Below are 23,012 nucleotides of genomic sequence, written 5' to 3'. Positions count from 1 at the left end.
GGACACAAATTGATCCTTCGGTGTTATAACTCATTAAGTACCCAAAATCCATATTTGACTTACTTTTTAGTCAAAGCTAACTGGGTAGCATTTGAATTAGTTTTGATTTTAATGGAGAAGCAACAAGAGTGGAACCAGTTCTTGTCAATTTGTGCAATTTTGAGAGTTTTTCATTCAAAAATTATTCCGATTATATAATTTTTGAAAAATGTTTCGTTGTATATTTTTTGAAGTACTTTTGCGTTTTGTTTTTTTTTGTGTTAGTTGCAGACCAGAATGATTTTCTATTAAGCCTCAAAAACTGACAGGTCAAATTTACGTCCAATTAAAGGTCAATAAGCAAACATATTGATTTCAGCGAAACGCATTTGTTTTTTGGCTTCAACACCGTTTGCGTTAAATTTTTTGTTGAGTTTAGAGTTGTATTCATTGTCAATTTGTAAACTTTTGATTTAATATCGCCAACATGACCAAATGGCTTCCTAAGCTGTAAAAAGTAAATCTTTTTTCGTTTTTCATTTGAAATCTCACGGCTCTTTTGTATCTGTTTTAATGCTGTTTTTTGAGAATTGCCACTTTCAATCCTACTTCTGCCGCCTTTGAGCATGGTCTCAGTAAACAGAGGGGTCGAATTCGTTCAAGTAATTCATAATGGAGTCTTCATTGTTTTTTTTTAAATATTGGTTATTGGCGTTGGTACCACATTTTTACTACTTTTTTTTAAAGTGTTTTTGAAAGTTTCCTTTTTTAAGGTTCTTTTTTGCTGTCTTGTCCAATCACCTCTGTAATGGCACATAATTGAGAAATCGCATGTCACATGGCGTTCAAAGAAGGCGCATTTGATGATCAAAATTTTTAGTGAGTAGATTGTGATTTATTCGAACAATTGAATTGACTTGTTAAATTTTTTCTGACTTTATTTGATTTTTCTGTAGTCTTTCGACATTCTGGATTCTGACAACTCTCAGTGGTTTAGTATAAAGGTATAAATAAAGCCATTGAACGATTTCAATTGATAGCTAATGGGTTTCATGACTTTGTTTTCAAAAAATGTAAACGTGTTTTCTTAAGTTTGCCCTTTTTCTTTTCTGTCTTGTTAATTATTCTCAAGAACAACATGTCCTATTTCTTTTCCAGCGAAATACAAGTCATTTGGTTTAGTTTCTTTTTTATCGGATGCTATTTTAACGATATATCTGACGCTCTCCTTACTGACAGGTATCCTTGGCCCTCTAAGGTGTTTTTTATTTAATTTGATTATTTGTTTGACCTTAAAGCGATTTTTCAAATGGATATCAATTATTTTCGAACAATAAGTGCGTTTTTGAAAGTTTTCTATCTCTTCCTCTTTTGGCGGACAATTAAGTCAAAAACGTGGTTAGGCGGGGTCGAAACATTATGTGCGAACGCACATGTCTGAGCCTCCTTGTTGTCTTAACGATTCCTGACTTCATTACTTTCCGTTAGTTTTGTTAAATGACGTGGTTTTCTGTTGCACCGGTTTTGCATACTTTTGGCAATGAATCAATTTCACAACCAATTGTTTGCTATAAGATGCTCAGGAAAAACGTTTAATACAAACTTTGAGCAAAATATTTTTACATCGAAATTTTGTCACAGCTACTATTCATCTGAGTATGTGCTTGAGCTTCATTGGTATATTATAAACAAACGCGTAGCTTTGAGAGAGGGTTTTGATTTGTGTTAAACGAGTCAGTTGCTTTCCTATCGCTGACTAAATCTTTCTCAGGATATTTGTTCTCCAGGTAAAATAAACTTTAAGCTCATTATTTTTAACTGCAGAGAAGAACAATCCAATGTATTTTCTGTTTATTTTTTCAGACCCTTTGTGGCGTGTGAGTTGATCTGACCAGTAGAACTAGCAAAGATGGCAGCCGCTCCTACAGCCGATTTGGCTCTGATAGGTCTTGCAGTGATGGGCAAGAATCTTATTCTCAACATGAATGACCACGGGTTCACAGTCTGTGCATACAACAGAACTGTATCTAAGGTTAGATCTATTTGTTAAGATTTAATTTTTTGTAGAACTTAAAGATGAAGTTTCGTAAAGACTTTATTTTTAAATTTACTGTTGAAATTTCAAAAGGCTAACAAACAGATTGTCGACTGTAATTGAAAATATAATGTATCTATTTCATCGGCTATTTCTATTAGATCAATCAGGAGTCAATAATTACGTGTATAATGTTACTTTGATATCCACCTGTTAATCGAGTGAAAGAACCACAAAGATACAGTGAACTAATTTTTCGGATAATGGACAATTGTATTCAATTAGTTATCTGGCGGACTTTATTGTGCAAAGTAGGAATTGCTCTATTTTGTTACTACAGTTTTGACAGGGAGTTCTATACGTAACTAGCTGAGATAAACCGAAACGGAAATATTGCAAATCATGTCATGCCTCAAGACTTTATGGTACTGTTTTCAGGTTTTGTATGTTAGTTTAAGAGGCGTTTTTGAATAGGCGGTCGGTCTGTTTGCATATTTTGAAGGTTGTGTAGTTTGCGTAAGGCTTACTGAATTCGGAGAGATATTTGAATAATGTATAATTTCTTGTCGTTTATCTATTTAACTTGGATTCCAAACTCAATCATATGAACGAAGCTTTCATACCTGTTATGATTCTGAAGTGTACATATATTGCCAAATTCATGTATACTTATTGAAAGTTTAAAGATTTAATGCTTGAGAGATATGACAAGTTTACATGCTCTAAGTTGAGGGCTTAACTTTATTATTAACTATTAACTTTGTCGTTTAATAATTACTTTAAGTTCTGTGGACTGGCTGTTTTTTTTTCTGAGCTAATACTTGTTTATTTTTCTGTAAATATTTGAATTTGTATTCCGGATAGTTCAGAATCTTTGACAGTCAAAATGCCCCTTATGGATAGTTCGGAAGACAAAAGTGTGATTAAGACTTTAAATATTCTTGGTTGTTAGCAATATGAATAAATTTGGCCACCAAGAATGTTTTGTCGGGAGGAATTGAATATATTTTCTATGATTTGTCGAAGACTTGTTTATGTATGGCGAAATTTGCTGTGAAGGCATATATTCAATGAAGAGATAGCAGTTTTGAAGTTCATGAGCTTGATGTGATTCATTTTCAGGCTATATCCGCTGGTTTTTATTGGTTTCTCGGTTCAACTATTTTTCTGTAATTTTTCACTGAATCAATTGTAAAGAGACTGGCTCATGTGTTTTATTTAATCTTAACCAAATAAAAAATTTTAGGCAGTCTATCACACTTGATTCGATATAAAATAAAATTATTTAACGATCTAGAATTTCCATAAAATTTACTTAAGTTCCTTTAGCAATGCAGAGCATGAGTATGCTTCATCCACTGTCAACTTCTTTTGGCATATCCATAATTTGGACATAGGCAATCTCTGAATTCTTGTTTGCTGCGTCTGAAACGATATTTTTTCAGAGATGATTACGCGTTAGCTACATAGTGTTCCCTTACAGTTTTCAGACAACTATTTTTTTCTGATTTGACTTTGTCAATGATTTTTGCTGCTCCGTGATATTTTGATTATCATTTGCAGTTAATCGAAATTATCAGATCAACTTTACCCCTATTTAGTTAAATTGGATTCATTCTTTCTTCAGAAATTGACCTGTAATTTATTTTGCATAGGTGGAAGAGTTCTTAGCAAACGAAGCGAAAGGGACCAACATCATAGGAGCAACATCCCTAGCAGACATGGTGTCCAAATTGAAGAGACCAAGGAGAGTGATGCTCTTGGTGAAGGCGGGATCCGCAGTCGATGGCTTCATAAACCAACTGGTGCCTCTGATAGAACCGGGAGATATTATCATAGATGGTGGAAATTCCGATTTCAATGATTCAACTAGGTTAGATTATTATGAAAGATATTGAAGTTAGGGTTAGATCTTTACTCTGCAGTATATCAGGCGAAGTTTCATGTTGCGTTCTACCATCTATTACCGTAAATGTTCTAATGTCTTGATTATATTTCGCCTATGGTAGTTTTGGCCAGAAGGTGGCGGGTTACTGCCACCTGTTTGGTTAATAAAAGAAAAAATGAAGAGAGAAAAATTACATTAACAAAGCGCTATTGCATCTCCGAGCTCTACGCTGCTGTCAGTTCAATCATGCAAAGTTTTCCGAGTATTTTGCTGGAAGTTCTGTATTTGTAACTTTAGGCCAGCTAGTTGACCTATGTACCTAGTTCATTTTCATTTAAAGTTTTCCCAGTATTTTGCTGGAAGTTTTCTATTTAATTGCTCTCAAACGAAGTTTGTAACAATTATATTAGTCCTGTCGGTCTTTTTGTATGCGATTTTTCGCTTGACCGATTTTCCTCCGAAGCTTTTGACTTTTCGTCCTCAAAAACGGGATAAACAGGGTAAAAGGGATTAACAGTTTTCAACTTTTTAATTTCCCAAATTTTAGCAAGTTTTTTTAAAAAAACGCTTTTTTCAAGTTTTTAATAGCCGCCCTCATCTTCTCAGCCGGCTATTATAGCGCTCCTATTTTTTTTTTACTTCGTCGAATAAAAAAATGTTTCGCTTTACCTCATTTTGCCGCCTTTTCAACATTTTGCGTGAAATCTTTTTGACTTCTCTAGGCTAGTTTCTCTCTTCTCTCATTCTGCTAAAAGTGATTTTGAACATCAGTTGCTCAGCAAAGCAATTCAAAATGAACAGAGTCAGTATAAAAAATTGAAGTCAGAAGTAGAAACGGGATAAACCCATAAAGCCCAATTTTAGATGCCCGCTAATTGAACGTCGTTCCTATAAGTCTTAGTTACCATCTCTAATGCTTATTGGTATTGATAGTAGCCCCTGTAGCCTCTCTCTAAAACAGAAGTACAACCACGAAATGCCATCAAAATAAATCGGACTTAAAAAATGTTTTTGCACAAAAATCTTTTTTTTTTCAATATCTTCTGTTATTTCAATCCCAATCATGCTTATTGGAATCAACGGCGGCTATTTTCCGGCAATCTGCCGGGTATGTTTGAAAATTTTTGTCGTTTTTTTAGGTTGTTTTAGCTTCAAGAGCCAAGGAACATTTTTCCAACTTTTTAATATCACAATTTTTTTGTCATTTTTAGGTATCTCTAGCCTCAAGTGCCACGAAACTTACTCTAGGGTTTGATAATATGTTACTGCATAGTTTATAGATGTAATGGAATGTTTTTCAGGATTTTAATACAACGAAAGCAGTTTTTTAAAATATTTGCCATTTTTTCATGTTTTTGAATTTTTTTCGGCACCAGGAGCCCTGGGAGCTCCTCCAAGGTTTGATAATAAGCTGCTTCATCGTTTCTTGACTTAATGGAATATGATGATCAATATTTTTTATGACTCCACATTTAGTAATTGTTGGATAAAATTTAATTTTTTTCAAATTTTCTGAAAATTTTTAGTTCCGAAACATGTTCCGAGTATATGGATATTTATCAGCCAGTGCAACTTTTTCAGGCTTGAAACATGGATACTGGATAGTCTCAGGAGACAATGAAATGGTTCTTTATTAAGATATTAACATCCTGAATTTTAGCAAGATTTTGTTAAAATTTGCAATTGTCTCCATACTTTTTCAATATTTTTTGTCCTTTACTGAGTTTAACCAACATTACTGGCCAATGAAATTTTTCAAGTCGTGGAGATGGGTTACTTGGCAGAACTATCGAGACAAGAATTAGTTTGAAACTTTTTCATTATGAAGTTGAGAACTTGTTTTAATTGTGCCTTTTTCTGTTTTTTCCAAATGATTTATTTAACAACGCTAGAAAACTAGAACTTGCTGAGAGGAATCCCGTCATGGAAAATATTCCTCTCGTTTTTCTCTCTCTGTCGCTTAGGTTTTTTCCTTCTCTTTCTCGTTCACGTTTTATCTCTCCCTCCCCTCCCTCCCTCCCTCCCTCCCTCCCTCCCTCCCTCCCTCCCTCCCTCCCTCTCTCTCTCTCTCTCTCTCTCTCTCTCTTACTCTTTCTCTTTTTGTTGATGCCGCACTTGAGCTGCTGATATGTGGCGTAATGTCATCATCTCTGATCCTCATTAACAATGGGTCAATGACTTATAGTAGAAATGGTTTTTTCATAAATGACTCAACAGACAATTTTTTAGGAATTCATTGTTAATTTGTCTCAAAAGCAATTTGTAGCAATATTAATCCTGTTTGTCTCGTTTATGCAATTTTTCGCTCGGCCGATTTTTTGTCTGACCCATTTGGCTTTCGTCTTCAGAAACGGGATAAAGAGGTTGCGCCCAGTTTGCATAAAGTTCTCCTAGAGCCGTTCAGCCCACTTGTCTTCAAGTATCCGATTAACAGAAACCTTTTTGGACACTCATACTTAGGGTCTGAAGTGTGGTTCTTAGAAATTGATCCCACACCCCCCACCCACCCACCGCCCCCACATCAATCCCCGCAATCTCATTTTGCACCCTCGCTGCGGTGCACCCCGCTGCGCTCACCTTACGTCCCTTGAATTAATCTAAAGCTAGTCTCACTAAACGGTGGCTAGCTACTGACAAAACCAACCGCTCGCCGGTCGTTTGAGGGCAATTCGCGTGGCGTTAGATGGTTATGTTTGTAACTCTAGGCCAGCTAATTGAGCTATATGTAACTAGTTCAATTTTATTCAAAGTTTTCCGAGTGTTTTGGTGGAGGTTTTCTATATGTAACTTTAGGCCAGCTAATGGTATTACTTCAGTTTCATTCAAAGTTTTCCGAGTGTTTTGCTGGAGGTTTTCTCTATCTAGCTTTAGGCCAGCTAATTGTATTAGTTCAATTTTCAAAATTTTCTGAGTATTTTGCTTGGGGTTTTCGATATGTAACTTTAGGCCAGCTAATGCTGTAGTTTTTTGCTGGAATCTTTCTATGTGTTACAGCAGGCTAGCTAGGGATATTTATTGAGATTTCATCCAAATTTGTGCTATACTTTGCGAGTATTCAAAATCAAATTGTTTCCGAGACAAAACATTCGGATTTCTGCTACGTTTAATTCTACGTTATTTTGCTATGCTATTTGAGCTAACTGGATAGTGAGGTGGTAGTATCAACAAATAAATTTATGAAGTTCTGCTTCATGCGTATAGTTAGTGGAAAAAAATTATGAGATTCGATATTTTCCATAAGTTTGGTTTTTGATATTTTCCATATCGTTTTACCTCTGAGGTCAAATTAACCTAAGTTCGTTTTTATCCTCTGGGTAGGTCAGAGATTGATTTGGGCTCTTGTGGCGTCTTGCTTTTCTACTCTGTTCTCTTTTGGGGAATTTTCAAAACTCGTTTTTTTTTATCGAATGGAGAAAGACTAACTATTTGGTTTACTTTCTATAGAAATGTAAGCGAGGTGAGTAGGGGCTTAAAGTATCGTCGTCTTGGCCTCTTGTCGGCATGTATTTTTGTTGAGAAAATTTTTGTAGCAGACCGTATTATATACGCTAGAGAGTTACGAAAGCGATTTATCGAAACAAAAAAGCAATCAAATCAAAGATGATTATCTAGTATAGATCACACTTTATTTATTTGAATTTATAAAATATGGTGACAAAATGGAGAAAAGGAAAGTGATAAAAATGGAAAAAAGTTCAAGAGTTTCGAAAACGAGTGTTTTGAGAGCGAACATTCAATTCAAAAATTGCTGGATTGGAAAGTGGTTGCACTCCGTCATATTTAAACTTGTGGAAAGAAAGAATTCATCAAGTGTAGCATTTACGACCGCGGGAGAGATCAACCCTTGCAATGCGACTGTTAAAAATTAAAAGCATTCAGATAAGTAACTGAAAAACAAGATAAGGTGAGAAATTTTATTATCAATTATAATGGTCGTGTAAGGAAAGGAGAAGGGCATTAAAAAGGTTCTAAATCTGTCGCCATGAGGCATCTCCTAGCTCTACGATGCTTGCAGGTTTACTTGTTAATGGTTTATTTATTGTAAGTTATGCGAGTTCTTGGACTCAATCGAAGTAGTTCGCTTTCTTTAACATTTCGAAAAATACGTCTTGGGTTTTTGCAGGCGTTGCAAGGAACTCGCAGCCAAGGGTTTCCTGTATGTTGGTACAGGGGTGTCAGGGGGCGAGGATGGAGCCAGGTACGGACCCAGTTTGATGCCAGGGGGGAACCCAGAGGCCTGGCCACATATCAAAGGCAAGTGCATGCAATAGATTTTGTGTTTGAAGATTTTTCCAAACTTTGGCAACCATTTTGGCGTGCCTAGATCTAAGAGTATATAGAAATTTTGAAGCGAGTGGCGAATAAGTGAAATTTATAATGAGATTGTATTTGAGTTCACCGACACCCTGCAGTTCCTTCAATTTGTGTTGCACTATAAAATGAAGTAAATGAATACAAGAATATTATCGTTTTCACCTTAAAGTACTTCGTTTCTTTGCAAATCTTTTCTATTTCAAGTACCGTGGCCATTCGCTGATGTATCTATTAATGTGTTAATTGGTTGTTGCAGATATATTCCAGTCGATCTCGGCCAAGAGTGACGGAGAGCCCTGCTGTGATTGGGTGGGGGCAGAGGGGGCTGGCCATTTTGTCAAAATGGTTCACAATGGCATCGAGTACGGCGACATGCAGCTCATTAGGTAGAAAATGTGTAATTATCTCTCCCTCCCCCCTCTCCTGTGAAATATAGCTATCTACTACTGGAATGGGACGACGATGCTGAATTGTTTTCGCTTGAAAATTTTGTTCGTAAATTTTTATAGCACGTCTGTTATACTTTCACTCTTTCGGCTCTATTCCCTCTCATTTACCTGAAGTTATTAAACCACAACAGTTGAAGTAGCTACTTCAATAAGAAATTGTCAGGGTGTCTCGGGCTACCATGGTATTGATATGACTCTCATAGGGGAGAAAATGACACTTAGGATACCAAAAAAGCTACGAAAGGCCTAATTTCTGCTTTAAAAGCATGATTCGTGCTTCATGAGCATGAATTGCACCAAGGCGTGAAAAAAGGTGTGGAATATAGAAGCTTTACGAGAAGTTTAATACTCATTTCTCCACTTGAGGAAAAAAGATGGTTAAACCGCTTTGTTCTTTCACTGTTTGCCAATTTGTTACGCTATGAGATTTCATATTTTCGTTGAAACCAAGATCCAGTGCTGCACAGTATGCATACAAACGTTACAGAAATGTCAGTTTGAAGAAAAGATCAAGTTTTTTCGTTCAAAACGGTTTATTAATATGCTCAAGAAGCCTTTCTATTTCTGGCAGAATGTTGTTATTACTGATGGAACTAGACTGTGGATCTCCAGCGACGAAATTGATCGATTTTTTCGAAGAAATGGTACATTTCTTAAAAATACAAAAATTTGAGTTTAGTCAATCGATCTTGTTTTGGGGTGCAATACGATCAGATGGAGGGAACATGTTTGTTATGAGTCCAAACAAGCTAAACGCTGTCGAATATTTAGAGATTTTGAATAGTTACCTTTTTAATGCATTTTCAGAACGTTTCTCAAGATAATGCTCCTGTGCAAAAATCAAATGGTATCTACAATTTTTTGCCAAGAAGAGTAGAATTTTCTGGAATAGCCGGCATACAGTTAGTTCAAATCTGAATCCTATTGAAAATTTATGGGCGCTTTTGATGCAGTGATTACGAAAACAGACTGTTTTTCTTGGAAATTTTAAAGGAAAAATGTTAGAAATTTGCAACGAAATTGACGCAGATGCCATAAGAAACCTGTTTGAAAACTATACACACACCGTCTGCTAGACGTCAAAAAACGTCTAATTGAAAGTTTAAGAGAACAGCTATTAAAAGCAGCAATAAGTTAAACAGATTCTTAATCAAAATAAATCATCTCAGAATTTAGTAAAAAGAAGTCTTTTTGATTGCTCTCGAACGAAGTTTCAAGCAATAATTGTAAACTTGTTTTTTTTTATGCAAAATTTTCACTTGACCGTTTTTGCGCTTTTGTTTCAAAACATTGTGTGGCTTCTGGAAAGAGTTTTCATGCTTCACTTCTTCATTTTGAGTGATCTCAATTGTTGGTTGCTAATATAAAAGCGATTGTTTGCAGTTGAAGATCAAAGCCGTTGTAGCTTAGTGGATAAGGTTGCTTTCCTTGATATAACGGGCTTGAACCCTTTTGAGGTCAGAGTTTTGCGCCCATAAATAGTTTTTTAAACTACAGCCCTAAATTAAACCCCCGCCTGTTGTTCCAGAGCAATTCATCCGACGTTAATCGGTCGATGTCTTTGGTCTGTTTCTTTCACTATCTTTTTGAGAATGCAGATCAACAAAGCTATTGCAGCTATTTTCCGGCAATCTGCTAGCTATGTTGTAAACTTTTTGCTGAAACGTTTTGACTTTTGTTTCTTCTTGTGTTCTAGAATGTTCTTATAGAGTTATGTTGTTTTGTCTATACGCTCATCGCATGAATAGTTGTTTATAGTTGAGCCTTGCTCTCCGTGTTTTATCGATTTCTTTAGTCTATTTTCCGTAAATGGTTAATGCGAGGTTGTTTCTGTGTAATATTTCACGACAGTAGTCGGTTGAGATTATTAATAACTAAGGGCGATTGCTGAGCGAGCGATTACTGGCCTAATCTTATGTGTCCGAATTCATTTGGCTGTAGTTGTTTATTAATTGCTCTCGAACGAAGTTTGTAGCAATTATTGTAAACATGTTGGTCGTTTTAATGCAAATTTTTCGCTTGACTATTTTGCTTTCTTCTAGAGCATTATTTGACTTCTCGAGTGACTTTTTCACGCTTTCGTTCTTCATGTTTGAGTGATCTCTATTGCGCTAACTCTGAAGTAAAGCTTGTTACTAAAATAAAATTGATTGCAGTGTAGAAACAAGAACGGCCTGGTAGGCTAGTAGGGAGGGCTCCTGGTGAGGGCGTGGGAGGTCCATGGTTCGAATCCCGGCGCATGCAACTATTTTTGCACCCATAAAGAAAAATTTATCTAGGCTACAGCCCCTGAATTAAATAGCATCGCCTGTCGTTCGGGAGCAATTCTTCTGGCATTGGTCGGTTTATGTTTGTAGTTGAAACTCTTAATGGCTTTCTCTTGCGCAAATAATGACAATTTTTGTTTAATAGCTGCACAGCGATAGCTGGGGCTATTTTTGGTTTTCTCTTGGTTTTTTACAATTCAAAGAATTTGAATTGTATCGGGGCGCTGTCTTTTTAAGATCTGCTTACACATTTTCATGATTTTTAAAGTCAAATTGGAGTAGTTTTTTTGGTCAGGCCGAAACAGGAAATGGAGCGAAAAAGCGAGTGGTTTTGCGGCGTAAAATTTTTTCGCTCTAAATTTAAATTAGAGTGAGAAAACGGTGTTTGAACAAAAATTCGCTTTCGCTAGTGGTTTTTTGTTAACATGCAGCAATTTGACTTTGATTTTTCCTGTTTTTTTTTTCATTTTTTTGGATCGGATTTTCTAAATGGTTTTCCCAATCCATTCATAGTCCGTTCAAGGTCTAGTTTTCTGTTTAGTCTATGAAAGTTCTTTGAATTGTACGTCAGGACTTGTCCTGATGTTTTTTTTATTCATTCGTTCATGCAATTTCAACTGAAGTGCGTGCGTGACGTCATTTTTTGCTCTCAGTGGAGCGAGTTTTTTTGTTCCTTCGCAAGATTAAATTTTTGTGAACACTTGACTTACTTCACTCTCAAAAATGACTTCCTGACTTTGAAGTTGACTTTTATTTATTTTAATCCAAAGAGATAAGGTCAAGTGAATGTGTGGCATTCTAAATGATGGTTATTTGAGAGCGCCTAATAGAGGCAGCAATAACTTATACAGATTCATAATCAAAATATAACCTCTCAGCCTTCAATGAAAAGACTAATTTTTTTGGTCTGGTTCTCTTTTTTGAGACTGCAGATCTGCGAAGCTATTGCGGCTATTTTCTGGCAATCTGCCAGCTATGTTTATGAATATACGTATAGCTAGAAAGGCCGAGCTTGAGTTGTTTCTTGAGTTGTTGATTTTGTGATCATAAAATACATCCCTCATTTTTAGCGAAGCATACCATCTGTTGAAGTCAGTGTGTGGTCTGAGTAATGACGAAATCAGTTCAGTGTTCGAACAGTGGAACAATGGGGAGCTAGAGTCATTCCTGATCGAAATCAGCCGCGACATTCTCAAGTTCAGAGACACAGACAATGTCCACCTAGTTGATAAGATTCTGGACTCAGCTAGTCAGAAAGGTTACCTCAATTTAATCAGTTTTCGGAACTAACGTTTCCTTTTACTGATGTGAACAAGGTGTTCGTTCTCATTACAATATGTGAACAAACTTGCTTTTGGATTAATAATGGCTGTAAGAATAGCTTAATAATTATATTTTCTTATAAGGGTGTAAAAATATCAGTTATGGAGGGTCGGTCATTTTCTACCAATTTTCAACTATTATGATTGTAATTTTCATTTGATATGTACGAAAACTGCTGAATTTGCTACAGTTTACTGAGAAAATAAATAGTCGTTGCACGTCACTGATTCTCAGATTGCGATTTGGGATTTAGATCTTAGCGTAATATTTAGCGACGAAATCACATGCAAAAGCATAGTAATATGACAATATTTTCTTCTGATGAATAATCTTGAATTGTTTGGTTACTCGAGAGAATTTTATCTAGGAGTCTTAGTAGATCAAAAATTGTCTGTCGAAGGAGTCTCAGTAAATCTTAAGTAATGGGTTTCAGGTACCGGCAAATGGACCGGTAAAACAGGTCTGGACATGGGAATCCCGATCACTTTGATCGTAGAAGCAGTATTCGCCAGAACCCTCAGTTCTTTCAAATCAGAACGAGTCACAGCGAGCAAACTCCTAAAGGGACCATCCCCTCAGCCGGAGAGTGGGGTTTCGAATCCTTTGGAACATCATGCGGGTCTTATCAAGGCTATCAAAGAGGCGTTGTATGCGTCCAAGATTATCTCATACGCTCAGGGTTTCATGCTAATGAGAGCTACTAGTCAGGAATATGGCTGGACACTAAACATGGGAGGTAAAAAAGTTATTGAAATAACCGAACTAGTATTTCACCGAATTTTTTTTCTTCAAAGGCGAACGGTCAACTAGCCGGAGACATGGTTTTAAGAATGGTTTTTTAATAAGTTCAGATTTAGATATTTTGATGATATTAGGGAGTATTTGCACATAATCGCTAATAGTTGCAACAAATGAACGATTGAAAAGAATCAGAACATTCAAATAATCGATAGCTAAAGCTATGGGGCAAACATTGTCTGGGGAACTAATGATGGCGGGGAACGTAACTACGATTGGTTTACTTTTTTTTAACTGCAGTATTTCAATATTGTATTCATGTTTGAACTTATTTAGGCATTTGCGTTTAGTGAAACGGTACTTCAAACGATGATGGCCGCTGATGTAATTTTTGTGACTGAAACTAGGAACCGTAGCTTAAAGTTGAAACTCAAGCTAACCCTCTGAAAACACTTGAAATTAAACTGAGCATCATTATTAAAGGTGTTACTTCATTTCTCCGAAGCTTCGTATCGCCACGTTTAAAGTTTCAACAGAACGTTTTAGTTCTCAAACATTTTCGTTGTTTCAACTGAGTGAACAGTCCTGTCTTCTTCAAGGTATCTCTCTGATGTGGCGTGGTGGTTGTATCATCCGTAGTGTGTTCCTGGGCAAGATCAAGCAGGCATTTGACAGCAACCCTGACTTGAGCAACTTGTTGGTAGACGACTTCTTTAATGCAGAAGTGGCCAGGTGTCAGATGAGTTGGAGAGAGGTCTGTTGCAAAGGAATCACAAACGGAATCCCCATGCCTGCATTCTCTTCAGGTCCGTCTGACGTTCTGTCCCGACCTTATGAAACGAAGGACCGAACTTTATGATACATAGGCTTTCTTATTATACCGTCAATTTTGACCCCCCCCCCCCCCCCGAAATATTCATCTGGTGAAGATGCGTATGCTATTATTAATAGCTCTCAAGCGAAGCTCGACGCAATTACTCGTTCATGCAATTTCAACTGAATTGCGTGCGTGACGTCTTTTTTCACTCTAAGTGGATAGTGGATCATTTTTTCTTCCTTTGAGTGATTGAGTTTTTATTCATACGCGACTTATCTCACTCTCAAAAACGACTTCGTCACTCTGAAATTGACTTTACTTTACTTTAATGCAAAGAGATAAGGTCAAGTGAGTGTATATCACTCTAATTGAAGGTTATTTAAGAGTATCTAATAGAAACAGCAATAAGTTATACAGATTCTTAATCAAAATTTAACATCTCACTCAGCCCTTAATGAAAAGAATAAATTTCTTTTTGGTCTGTCTTTCTGCAGATGTACGAAGCTGTTGCGACTATTTTCTGGCAATCTGTCAACTATGTTGTTAAATTTTTGCTTCACTTTTTGAATGAATTTTATCACGCTTAACTTTCGCGTGGCCTAAATTGCTTTCGCACTCGGAGTTTTAATTGCTCTCGATCAAATTTCATAGCAATTATTGTAAACGTGTTGGTTTTTTATGCAATTTTTTGATTGACCATTTTGCGTTTTTCTTCTAGAGCATTCTTTGACTTCTATAGTGACATTTTCACGCTTTCGTTCTTCATTTTTGAGTGATCCCACTCCGAAGTGAAGCTTGTTGCTAATATAAAGTCGCTTGCAGCATAGCAATATGAGGGGCCTGACAGCCGAATGGGCAGTGCATCTGGTTATGGATCGGGAGGTCAGTGGTTCGAATCACGGTGGGGTCAAATGTTTTTCCACCCGCCTGTCGTTCGAGAGCAATTCTTCCGACGTTAGTCGGTTTATGTTTAAGTAGCTGAACTAAATTTGTGGCTGTTTACTACTTAGAGTCGAATGAAAAAGGCGCCGAAATTAAGTTCCTTTTCTCTTTAAAATCTTAATAGTGGTCTCTAATGGCCTCTGATAACCACAATGACCTCTTTGCCCAAAACCCCCCGCAAGAGATAAGAGATTCCAGTCAAAGACGGTTGTGCAAGAGCAATTCGTCCAACGTTAGCTGCTTAAGTTTAATAGACGCCGCCATCTTCCAGCTCTGCTGTTATTGTGCTTATGATGTTTATTAATTGCTCTCGAACGAAGTTTGAAGCAATTATTGCAAACGTGTTGGTCTTTTATGTAATATTTTTGCTTGACCATTTTTGCGCTTTTTTGCGAACATTATGCGACTTCTTCAAGCTTCACTTCACTTTGAGTGATTTCAGTTGCTCTCATTCTGAAATGAAATTTGTTGCTAATATAAGTGATTGTTAGCGGTTGGAAAATAACGTGGTTTTAGCGTAGTGGTTAAGATGTCTGATTGCTATCATTGAGGTCATTGAGAACTGATACTAATCCCCGACTCCTCTCATTGAATCAAGAGTCTGCCTCTCTGCAAAATTCAATCGAAATAGCACGCTCTTCTGACTTTTTTAAAACAATTATGTATTCTGTTCTTGTTTCGATCTCAGTCCCGGTTATGAAAATCAATGGTAGGTATTTTCCGGCAATCAGTTGGCTAAGTTTCAAGATTCGAACTTTTCAAAGTTTTTCGGGTTTCGATTTTTCATCTGACCATTAAAAATGGGATAGACAGGTAAAACAGTTAATCATTAACGGGAATTAAGTCTCTGAGCAGCTTTTTTTTAAGATCTGCACTAGTCTCTTAAGTGTACAATTAACCGAAGCTGCTGAGAAAACTTAAAATTCATATTTCCCCTAAAGCACACTTTTATCCCTTACTTTTATCTTTCAGTTCAGCTTAAGTTAGCCTTGCCCCCCTACATCCAAACTTGCTACTACTGTAGCCAACCCCTTCGTTTAAAAGCAACTAACTCGAAGTTAGAAATAAGTATGAACATCAGCACTCTGGAAGGTTTTTGACAGTATAAAGGGAGTGTTTGTATTTGGATCTTATTGCGTTCGAGCGTAAGTTATCACAAAAGAGCACTTTGAGGTAATATTTTTGATTGCTCTTGAGGGAAGTTTGAAGCAATTATTGTAACTTTGGTCTTTTTATGCAAATATTTTGTTTGTGTTGCGTGATCTTAATTTCTCTCTCCCATCACAAGTTTTAGCAGCTGAAGTGGAGGAAGTTCAATGAAAGTGTAATGAAAAAAGCATCAATATTGGTGTATTTTTTAAATTCAAATTTTATTAGTGATTAAAGCGGTATATTATAATCTCTAATGACGTCATTTGAAGATCCCCCCCCCACACACACACACACGCAAAAAGTGAGTCGGGCTGTAATGTATTCGAGCTCCCAGTAGTCGGTCGATAGAAATTTTTCCGATGTTAGACGTTTGTATTCTATTCAAGGTTTTCAGTTTGATATCTTTTATTTTTTGCAGAAATAAATTCCCTAAAACATTTCAATTTTGTAAAAAAAAACTTGTTACAGGCATTTTTTGTGTCCGTTGTTATGATGCTATATTTTGATTCTTTAATAACCGCCGTCAATTTTTTTGTTTTACGCAAGTCACGACATTCACGCTTGACTTCTGACTTGCCTCACTTACTGTTTCATCTGAATGGCTTTTTGGTTGCCGCCGTCAGCCTCTCAACGACTACTATTTAGGAACTCCCCTTTTTTAAATTCGCTTTACCTTTTGATCACGTTTTTCGTTTTGCATAAGTCACGATATTCACGTTTGATTTCTGACTTACCTCACTCACTCACTGTTTTGACTGAATGGATTTTAAATTCCTTCACACTTTGAATTACGCAATGTAGTGAGTCCGGTCAAATTCAAAAGAGCAAAATCAAAAGATCAAAAGAAACAGGGTAAGTATATTAAGCCCGGTCATTACGTCATGGTGCATTAAGTTATCGAAGTTCATTAAAGCGATTGCTAGGTAGAATTAGTTTTAGCCTTAATAGCGTTCAGTTTAAAAGCTGAATTAAGTGTATTTTTGGAATCTATCCAAATGGCAGAATTTGCAAATCAAATAAAAAGTTTTCGGCACTTAGAAAAACTCTGTCAGTCTCTATCTTGTTTGTTTCTTTCTGTTTCAATCCCAATTTGCGTCAAGCGGGTCAACGGCAGCTTTTCTCGCCAATTTGATGGCTATGTTTAATTCGTGAACTCCATGGATGATGCAATTTAGTGAATATGGTCATGTTCAAAAGAGCTCAATAAAAAACGGGATAAAATGAAGCCGGGTGAAGTTTGAATGCAAGTTCATTAGAGCTATTGTTAGTTTGCACTAGTATTAAGTTTAATAAGATTCAGTTTAGAAGCTGAATTAAGAGTAGTTGTGATTAATAGCCGCCGTCAGCCTCTCTAACGACTATTAATTAGGCGCTCTCCTTTTTTTCAATTCAAAGAATTTGAATTGTATTGGGGCGCTGTCTTTTTTTTTAAATATCTGTTCACACATTTTCATGATTTTTGAAGTCAAATTGGATTAGTGATTTTGGTCACGCCGAAACAGGAAGTGGAGCCAAAAAGTGAGTGGTTTTGCGGCGTGATTTTTTTGCTCTATTTTTAAAGTAGAGTGAGATAAAGGTGTTTGAACAACAAAAAATCGCTTTCTCGCTTGTAATTTTTTTTCACATGCGGCAATGTTACTTTGATTTTTTACTGATTTTTTCGATTTTGTGGATAGGATTTTTTCTACATGGTTTTCACAATCCATTCATAGTTCATTCTAAGTCTAGTTTTTTGGTTGAACTAAGTTTCAATTTCTCGCTAGTGTTTGTTCACATGCGGCATTTTGACATTGATTTTCTGTTTTTTTTTTAAAAAATTTTTTAATGTTTTTTAAGAAATGGTCTTCCCAATTCACTCGTAGTCCGTTCTAGGTCTAGTTTTTTGTAGTTTTCTGGTCTAGGTTTAGTCAATGAAAATTCTTTGAATTGTACGTCAGGACTTGTCCTGCTACGTTTTTTAATTTGCTTTACCTTTTTGATCAAGCTTTTTGTTTTACCAAAGTGTCACGACTTTCACGTTTGATTTCTGACTTACCTCACTCACTGTTTCAACTGAATGGTTTTCAAATCCCTTCAATCAATGAATTACGCAAGATAGTGAATACAGTCAAGGTCAAAAGAGCAAAATCAAAAGAGGATAAACCGATAAAGCCCGGTCATTAAGTCATTGAGAATTAGGTTATCAAAGTTCATTAGAGAGTTTGCTAGCTGACATTGGTATTAAGCTCGTTAGCTTTCAGTTTAGAAGCTGAATTAAGTATAGTTTTAGAATCAAACTGAAACTGCAGGCTGAATTAGAACACTTTTTGACACTGAAAAAAATAGAAAAAAAATTCAGTAAATTTATCTTTTTTTCTTCTGTTTCAATCCCGATGTGCATCAAGCGCGTCAACTGCGCCTATTTTCCGGCAATCTGCCGACTATATTTTAACTTAAACCGCACACCAAATTAGAGCACTTTTAATTATTTTTTTCCAACACTTCAATCTTCCCCTATGTATAAAAATGGTTTTGCATTTTTATTTTCAGCTTGTCTGTGTGATATGTTAATTGCTCTCAAACAAACTTTGTCGCAATAATATTAGTCCTGCTGATACAATTTTTTGTACTACCGACTTTTAGTCTGATCGTTTCTTTTTTGTTTGACTATTTGACTTTTTGTCCTCAGAAACGGGATAAACCGGTAGTTCTCTTAAAGCCTTTCGGCTCACTAGTCTCTGAGTATGAGAATCACGGAAACAAACATTCTTTCATGGTGTGAAGGCAGGTTCTTAGAGTTATATCCCCCACTCTATCACTTCTGGCACCATTTTAACCTTCAACTCCACCTCATTTCACCCGTAATGCCGCATGCTCACAGTTCTCCCTCTCCCCGCGCGCTGTTCACCCCACCACCGGCTGGTTTGAGAGCAATTTGGCCGACGTTAGAGGGTGATATTTGATTTTCACTTCGAAACTTTTCTGCTGCAACTTAGTTTTTGCCATTGAACTTTGATAAAATTCCTCGTAAACAAAGTTTATGGACCCGCAATCGCAATTAATTTTAAGCCAAAACTGTACAAAAACTTTCATACAAACAGAAAATTATTTAGACGTTAAATTGAATGTCATTTAATCTAAGATCTTTGCATTATAATAGTTAGAACAATTTTGATAAGGCATCTAAACGAAGTTTGTAGCAATTTTATTAGTCCTATCGGTTTTTTAATGCGATTTTTCGCTTGATCGATTTTTCGTCTGACGCTTTTAACTTTTTGTCCGCAAAAACGGGATAAACATGTAGCGCCCAGTGGGCATCGAGTGCTCTTAGAGCCTTTCAGCTCAAACTGTTTTGGAGACTTATACTTATGGTGTAAAGGGTTGCTCTTAGAGGTTGAAGACACCCCCACTGTTGACCCCCAACTATTGCCCCAACCCCCCCGCCACCGCGCTACCCCCCCCCCCCCACTGTTGCCGAACGACCCCCACCCCCTCCCTCCCCATCAACCCCCGGTGCACCCTATGGTGCACCCCGGTGCACCCTCCTCCAGGGTTTTATAATAGGTTACTGCATAGTTTCTAGTGGTAATGGAACGGTTTCAACAGTTTAACATCACGAATTGTAGCATTTTTTTGACAAAACGTGCAATTTTTTTTCGATTTTTTTTTAAAAATTTTTTGTTATTCATCATTTTCCAGACGCAGGGGCCAGAAGACATCCTCAAGTGTTTGATAATAAGTTACTGAAAAAATTTTATTTGCTATGTACAAATTTTAGCGATTCTTTGATGAAATTTGACATTTTTTCAAGGTTTTTGAAAGTTGTCGGTTTTTAGGTTTCTTCAGCCTTAAGAGCTAAGGAACCTCCTCTAGGGTTTGACAATAGGTTACTGTATAGTTTCTAAATGTAATGGAATGTTTTTCAAGATTTCAATTCCCACAAATTTTTGACATTTATTGTCAGTATTCCGTTTTTTTTTCAGCCTAACAGAAAATCTCCGTTAGGGTTTGCAATTTAATGCAATTTTTTTTGGCCCTGGATTAGTTTCCATTTTTTAATCACAATTTTTAGCAGTTTTTTTATGCAACTTGCAATTTTTTTCAAGTTTTTTAAAATTTTTGTCATTTTTTAGGGTTCTCCAGCCTCAAGAGCCACATAATCTCCTCCAGGGTTTGATTATAGGTTAATACATAGCTTCTAGATGAAACGAAATGTTTTTCAAGATTTTAATAAGCAATTTTTAAAAATGTTTGCAATATTCGCAAATGTTTTCAAGTTTTTTTGAGTATTTTTGAATTTTTCATTTTTTCCGGCACCAGGGTCCTAGGAACCTCATGCAAGGTTTGATGATAAGCTGTCGCATAGTTTCTGGATTTAATGGAATGGTGATCAATATTTTAATGACTCCAGCTTTTGCAATTTTTTTGATAAAATTCAATTTTCAATTTCGGAAAATTATTATGTTCAAGTTAATGGATCTTTGAGCCAGTGGAACTATGTAAAGCTTGAATTAGGGATACTGGATAGTCTCTTGTAACAATGAAATTGTTCTGAATATATTGATATCCCGAATTTTTCGTAAGATTTTGATAAAATTTGCCATTGTTTATAAAATTTTTTGTCCTTTTCTGAGTTTAACGATCATTACTGGCGAACGAAGCTTTTCAAATCTTGCAGATGGGTTACTTGACATAACTCCAGAGACAAAAAATAGTTTTTAACGTTTTCACTGTGAAATCTGGAAGCTTTTTAAAAAATTTTGCATTAATTTGCAAATTTTTATAATAGCAGTTTTTTATTTGATTTATTTCCTAACAGTGCTAGAAAACTAAAAGTTGCTGAGTCGAATCAAGCTAAAGCCAGCCTCACTAAACTGTGGCTAGCTACTGTTGAAGTCAACCGCTCGCCGGTGGTTTGAGAGCAATTCGCCCGACGTTAGTCGGTTATGTTAATCAATTCTAATCCTGTTTCAATACTAATTGAAATTGAAACCCCGAATCCATGAATGTTTCCCGACTACAGCCAAAAATTATTTTTGTCGATTGACGTTGTTTTTTAAACAGGATACGCTATCGTGCAGGAACTTTTGTGTCAGTTCAGTCTAATTGTTTTAGCTCTTGCTTTTTACGACGGCTACAGATGCGACAAACTGCCGGCAAACTTACTGCAGGCTCAGAGAGATTACTTTGGTGCTCACACTTACGAGCTTTTGGACTCCCCCGGAACCCACCATCACACTAACTGGACCGGTCATGGAGGAACCACATCGGCGTCAACATACAACGTTTAGAACATTCTAGAATGTCCTGTTGATCGCTGAATAAACTGTAGAGTTCATCCAATCGATGTGTTCAGTAGAACTCATGGAAGGAACTGTAATGTTATCAATTCTCGGATCTATTCTGTCTCGGACCCAACCCTTATTGGATATAGAATATTTATGCACCTCTCCCCCGCGGGCTTGTCCTTAGACGGTAACGTTGCATTTTGGGTTCATGAACGAGTCAGGGGGGGGGGGGGGTGAGTACAGAACGGATCTCAATTCTCCATTCTTTTTGGATGAGTCTGTATCTTGACTGAATTGTGATTTCCGTATGTGGACCGTTGTATAGTTTGTAATTCAGACAGGAAAAAACGAACTATAAGAACGTTATTTATTTATCTAGGTAGGATGATAAATAAATTATGAGAAAGTTTTTCCTATTGATTTGATGAAAACTAGAATTGGCGACATTTTTTATTATCCTCAGTGTTTTGTTGAATGCGAGATTTTTTTCTTGTGACTGTTGTTCATAATAATACCAAAATGATTTGCTTGAAACTGGAAAAATGCAAAATGATCGGTTGCTTGACAAAATACCCAATGCCAATGTACCCAATTTATTCCCTTTGATTAGCACTCGGTATTTCAAGCATGTTTCTCATGATTAAGCTAATAATTTAATGATATGTTGGGTTGTGATAGTTTCATATCAAGTCGCATGGGCATGGTCCGCAAGGCATGGCCAAATGCACTAGCTAAATATTATGCCAAATAATCGTTCTGCTAGTGTCCATATTAAGGTAAAATAATGGGTATATTTTGGGTATTTTGGTATTGGGTATTTTGGTCCTGACACCGAATTAGCCAGCACTAATTAGAAAATTTGCGCAGAAGCTGCGATGGGTATAGTGCCTTTGATACTAGTGTATAGAGGTAATTCAGTGAACAAAAATCAATCGTGCTCTGCTTGTGCTATACAACGGTGAATGTATTTCTCTCGATACTGTTCGAATTGATTCACAAATATAAAAGGCGTCATCAGATATTATAATATTGTGTAACCTGTAAACAAGTTTATATTTTCCTCACAATGATAAAGTCCCATATTTTAATCTTACTCTAATTCACTATTTCTACTGTCAAATATTTTAAAAGCTAAGTTAAATCATAGACTTTAAAATTGCTTTTGAATCATTAGATCATTTTTAAAGATTAAATTATTTCAACAGCATGGGCACTATAAAGATCAGCTTCGGTTCCAGCATTCATATGTTGCATAGTAACAAATCTAACGGAAACAGTCGTGGCACTCAATATCACATTTAAAAATCAAATTATCCCTTATTTTATCGATAAGTGCTAATTTGCTATTTTTCTTTCAAATCAGCAGTTTGTAATGCAAAGGCCGTGAAATAAAATTATTTGCAAATAAGGCTCTCCTCGATTTTTGATAAGATTCGGAACTTTGAGAAAGTTTAGGAGAGATGCAGCTTAATCTCTGAGCGCAAAATGAACCTGATTTTGATAAACATTTAATTCTAGTTCCAATTTTTGTTTGGTCATTAAAATATTTTTTTAGCTTCGGGTTTGAATTTGAAACGAAGAAAAATGAATAACAAAAGGAAAATTTTGTGCCCAACAAATTAATTTTTCGGAGTAAATCACCAGTACTGAGAGAATTCTGATTGCTAATTTTAGTTCCCGTGCATCTGTTCACAGTGAAATCCGCTTAGGCTGGGCTAGGGGCCTGCCGCCTTGTAATAAAATACATTAATCGGAATTTTGAAAAAAGTGATCTCGAAAACTAATCAACCGATTTTCCCAAATTTTTTTCGCTCCCACATTTTGAATGTCGCTCCCATATG

The 23,012-nt window shown here is 36.3% G+C and overlaps 1 protein-coding gene across 1 annotated transcript; it reads left to right on the top strand.

Annotated features, from left to right (window-relative positions):
- Positions 1-1,846: 1,846 nt before the first annotated feature.
- LOC142348182 (6-phosphogluconate dehydrogenase, decarboxylating-like) lies at positions 1,847-22,291 on the top strand. The gene is made up of 8 exons (XM_075399425.1): positions 1,847-2,011; positions 3,670-3,887; positions 8,026-8,156; positions 8,473-8,602; positions 12,003-12,190; positions 12,689-12,991; positions 13,593-13,799; positions 20,999-22,291. The coding sequence occupies exons 1-8, from the start codon at positions 1,889-1,891 to the stop codon at positions 21,172-21,174; spliced, it is 1,476 nt and encodes a 491-aa protein (XP_075255540.1). The 5' UTR covers positions 1,847-1,888; the 3' UTR covers positions 21,175-22,291.
- The last annotated feature ends 721 nt before the right edge of the window (positions 22,292-23,012 follow it).

The sequence above is a fragment of the Convolutriloba macropyga genome, chromosome 10 (genome assembly GCF_964194025.1).
Source record: "Convolutriloba macropyga chromosome 10, txConMacr16.3, whole genome shotgun sequence".
Classification (NCBI taxonomy): Eukaryota; Metazoa; Xenacoelomorpha; order Acoela; family Convolutidae; genus Convolutriloba; species Convolutriloba macropyga.
Note: the sequence above shows the minus strand (reverse complement) of the source record. Positions and strands in the feature narration are given on the sequence as shown.

Coding starts and splice junctions, on each gene's coding strand:
- LOC142348182 (XM_075399425.1), top strand. CDS start 1,889: ATGGCAGCCGCTCCTACAGCCGATTTGGCTCTGATAGGTCTTGCAGTG. Junction 2,012..3,669: donor ACAACAGAACTGTATCTAAG/GTTAGATCTATT, acceptor TATTTTGCATAG/GTGGAAGAGTTCTTAGCAAA. Junction 13,800..20,998: donor CATGCCTGCATTCTCTTCAG/GTCCGTCTGACG, acceptor TAATTGTTTTAG/CTCTTGCTTTTTACGACGGC.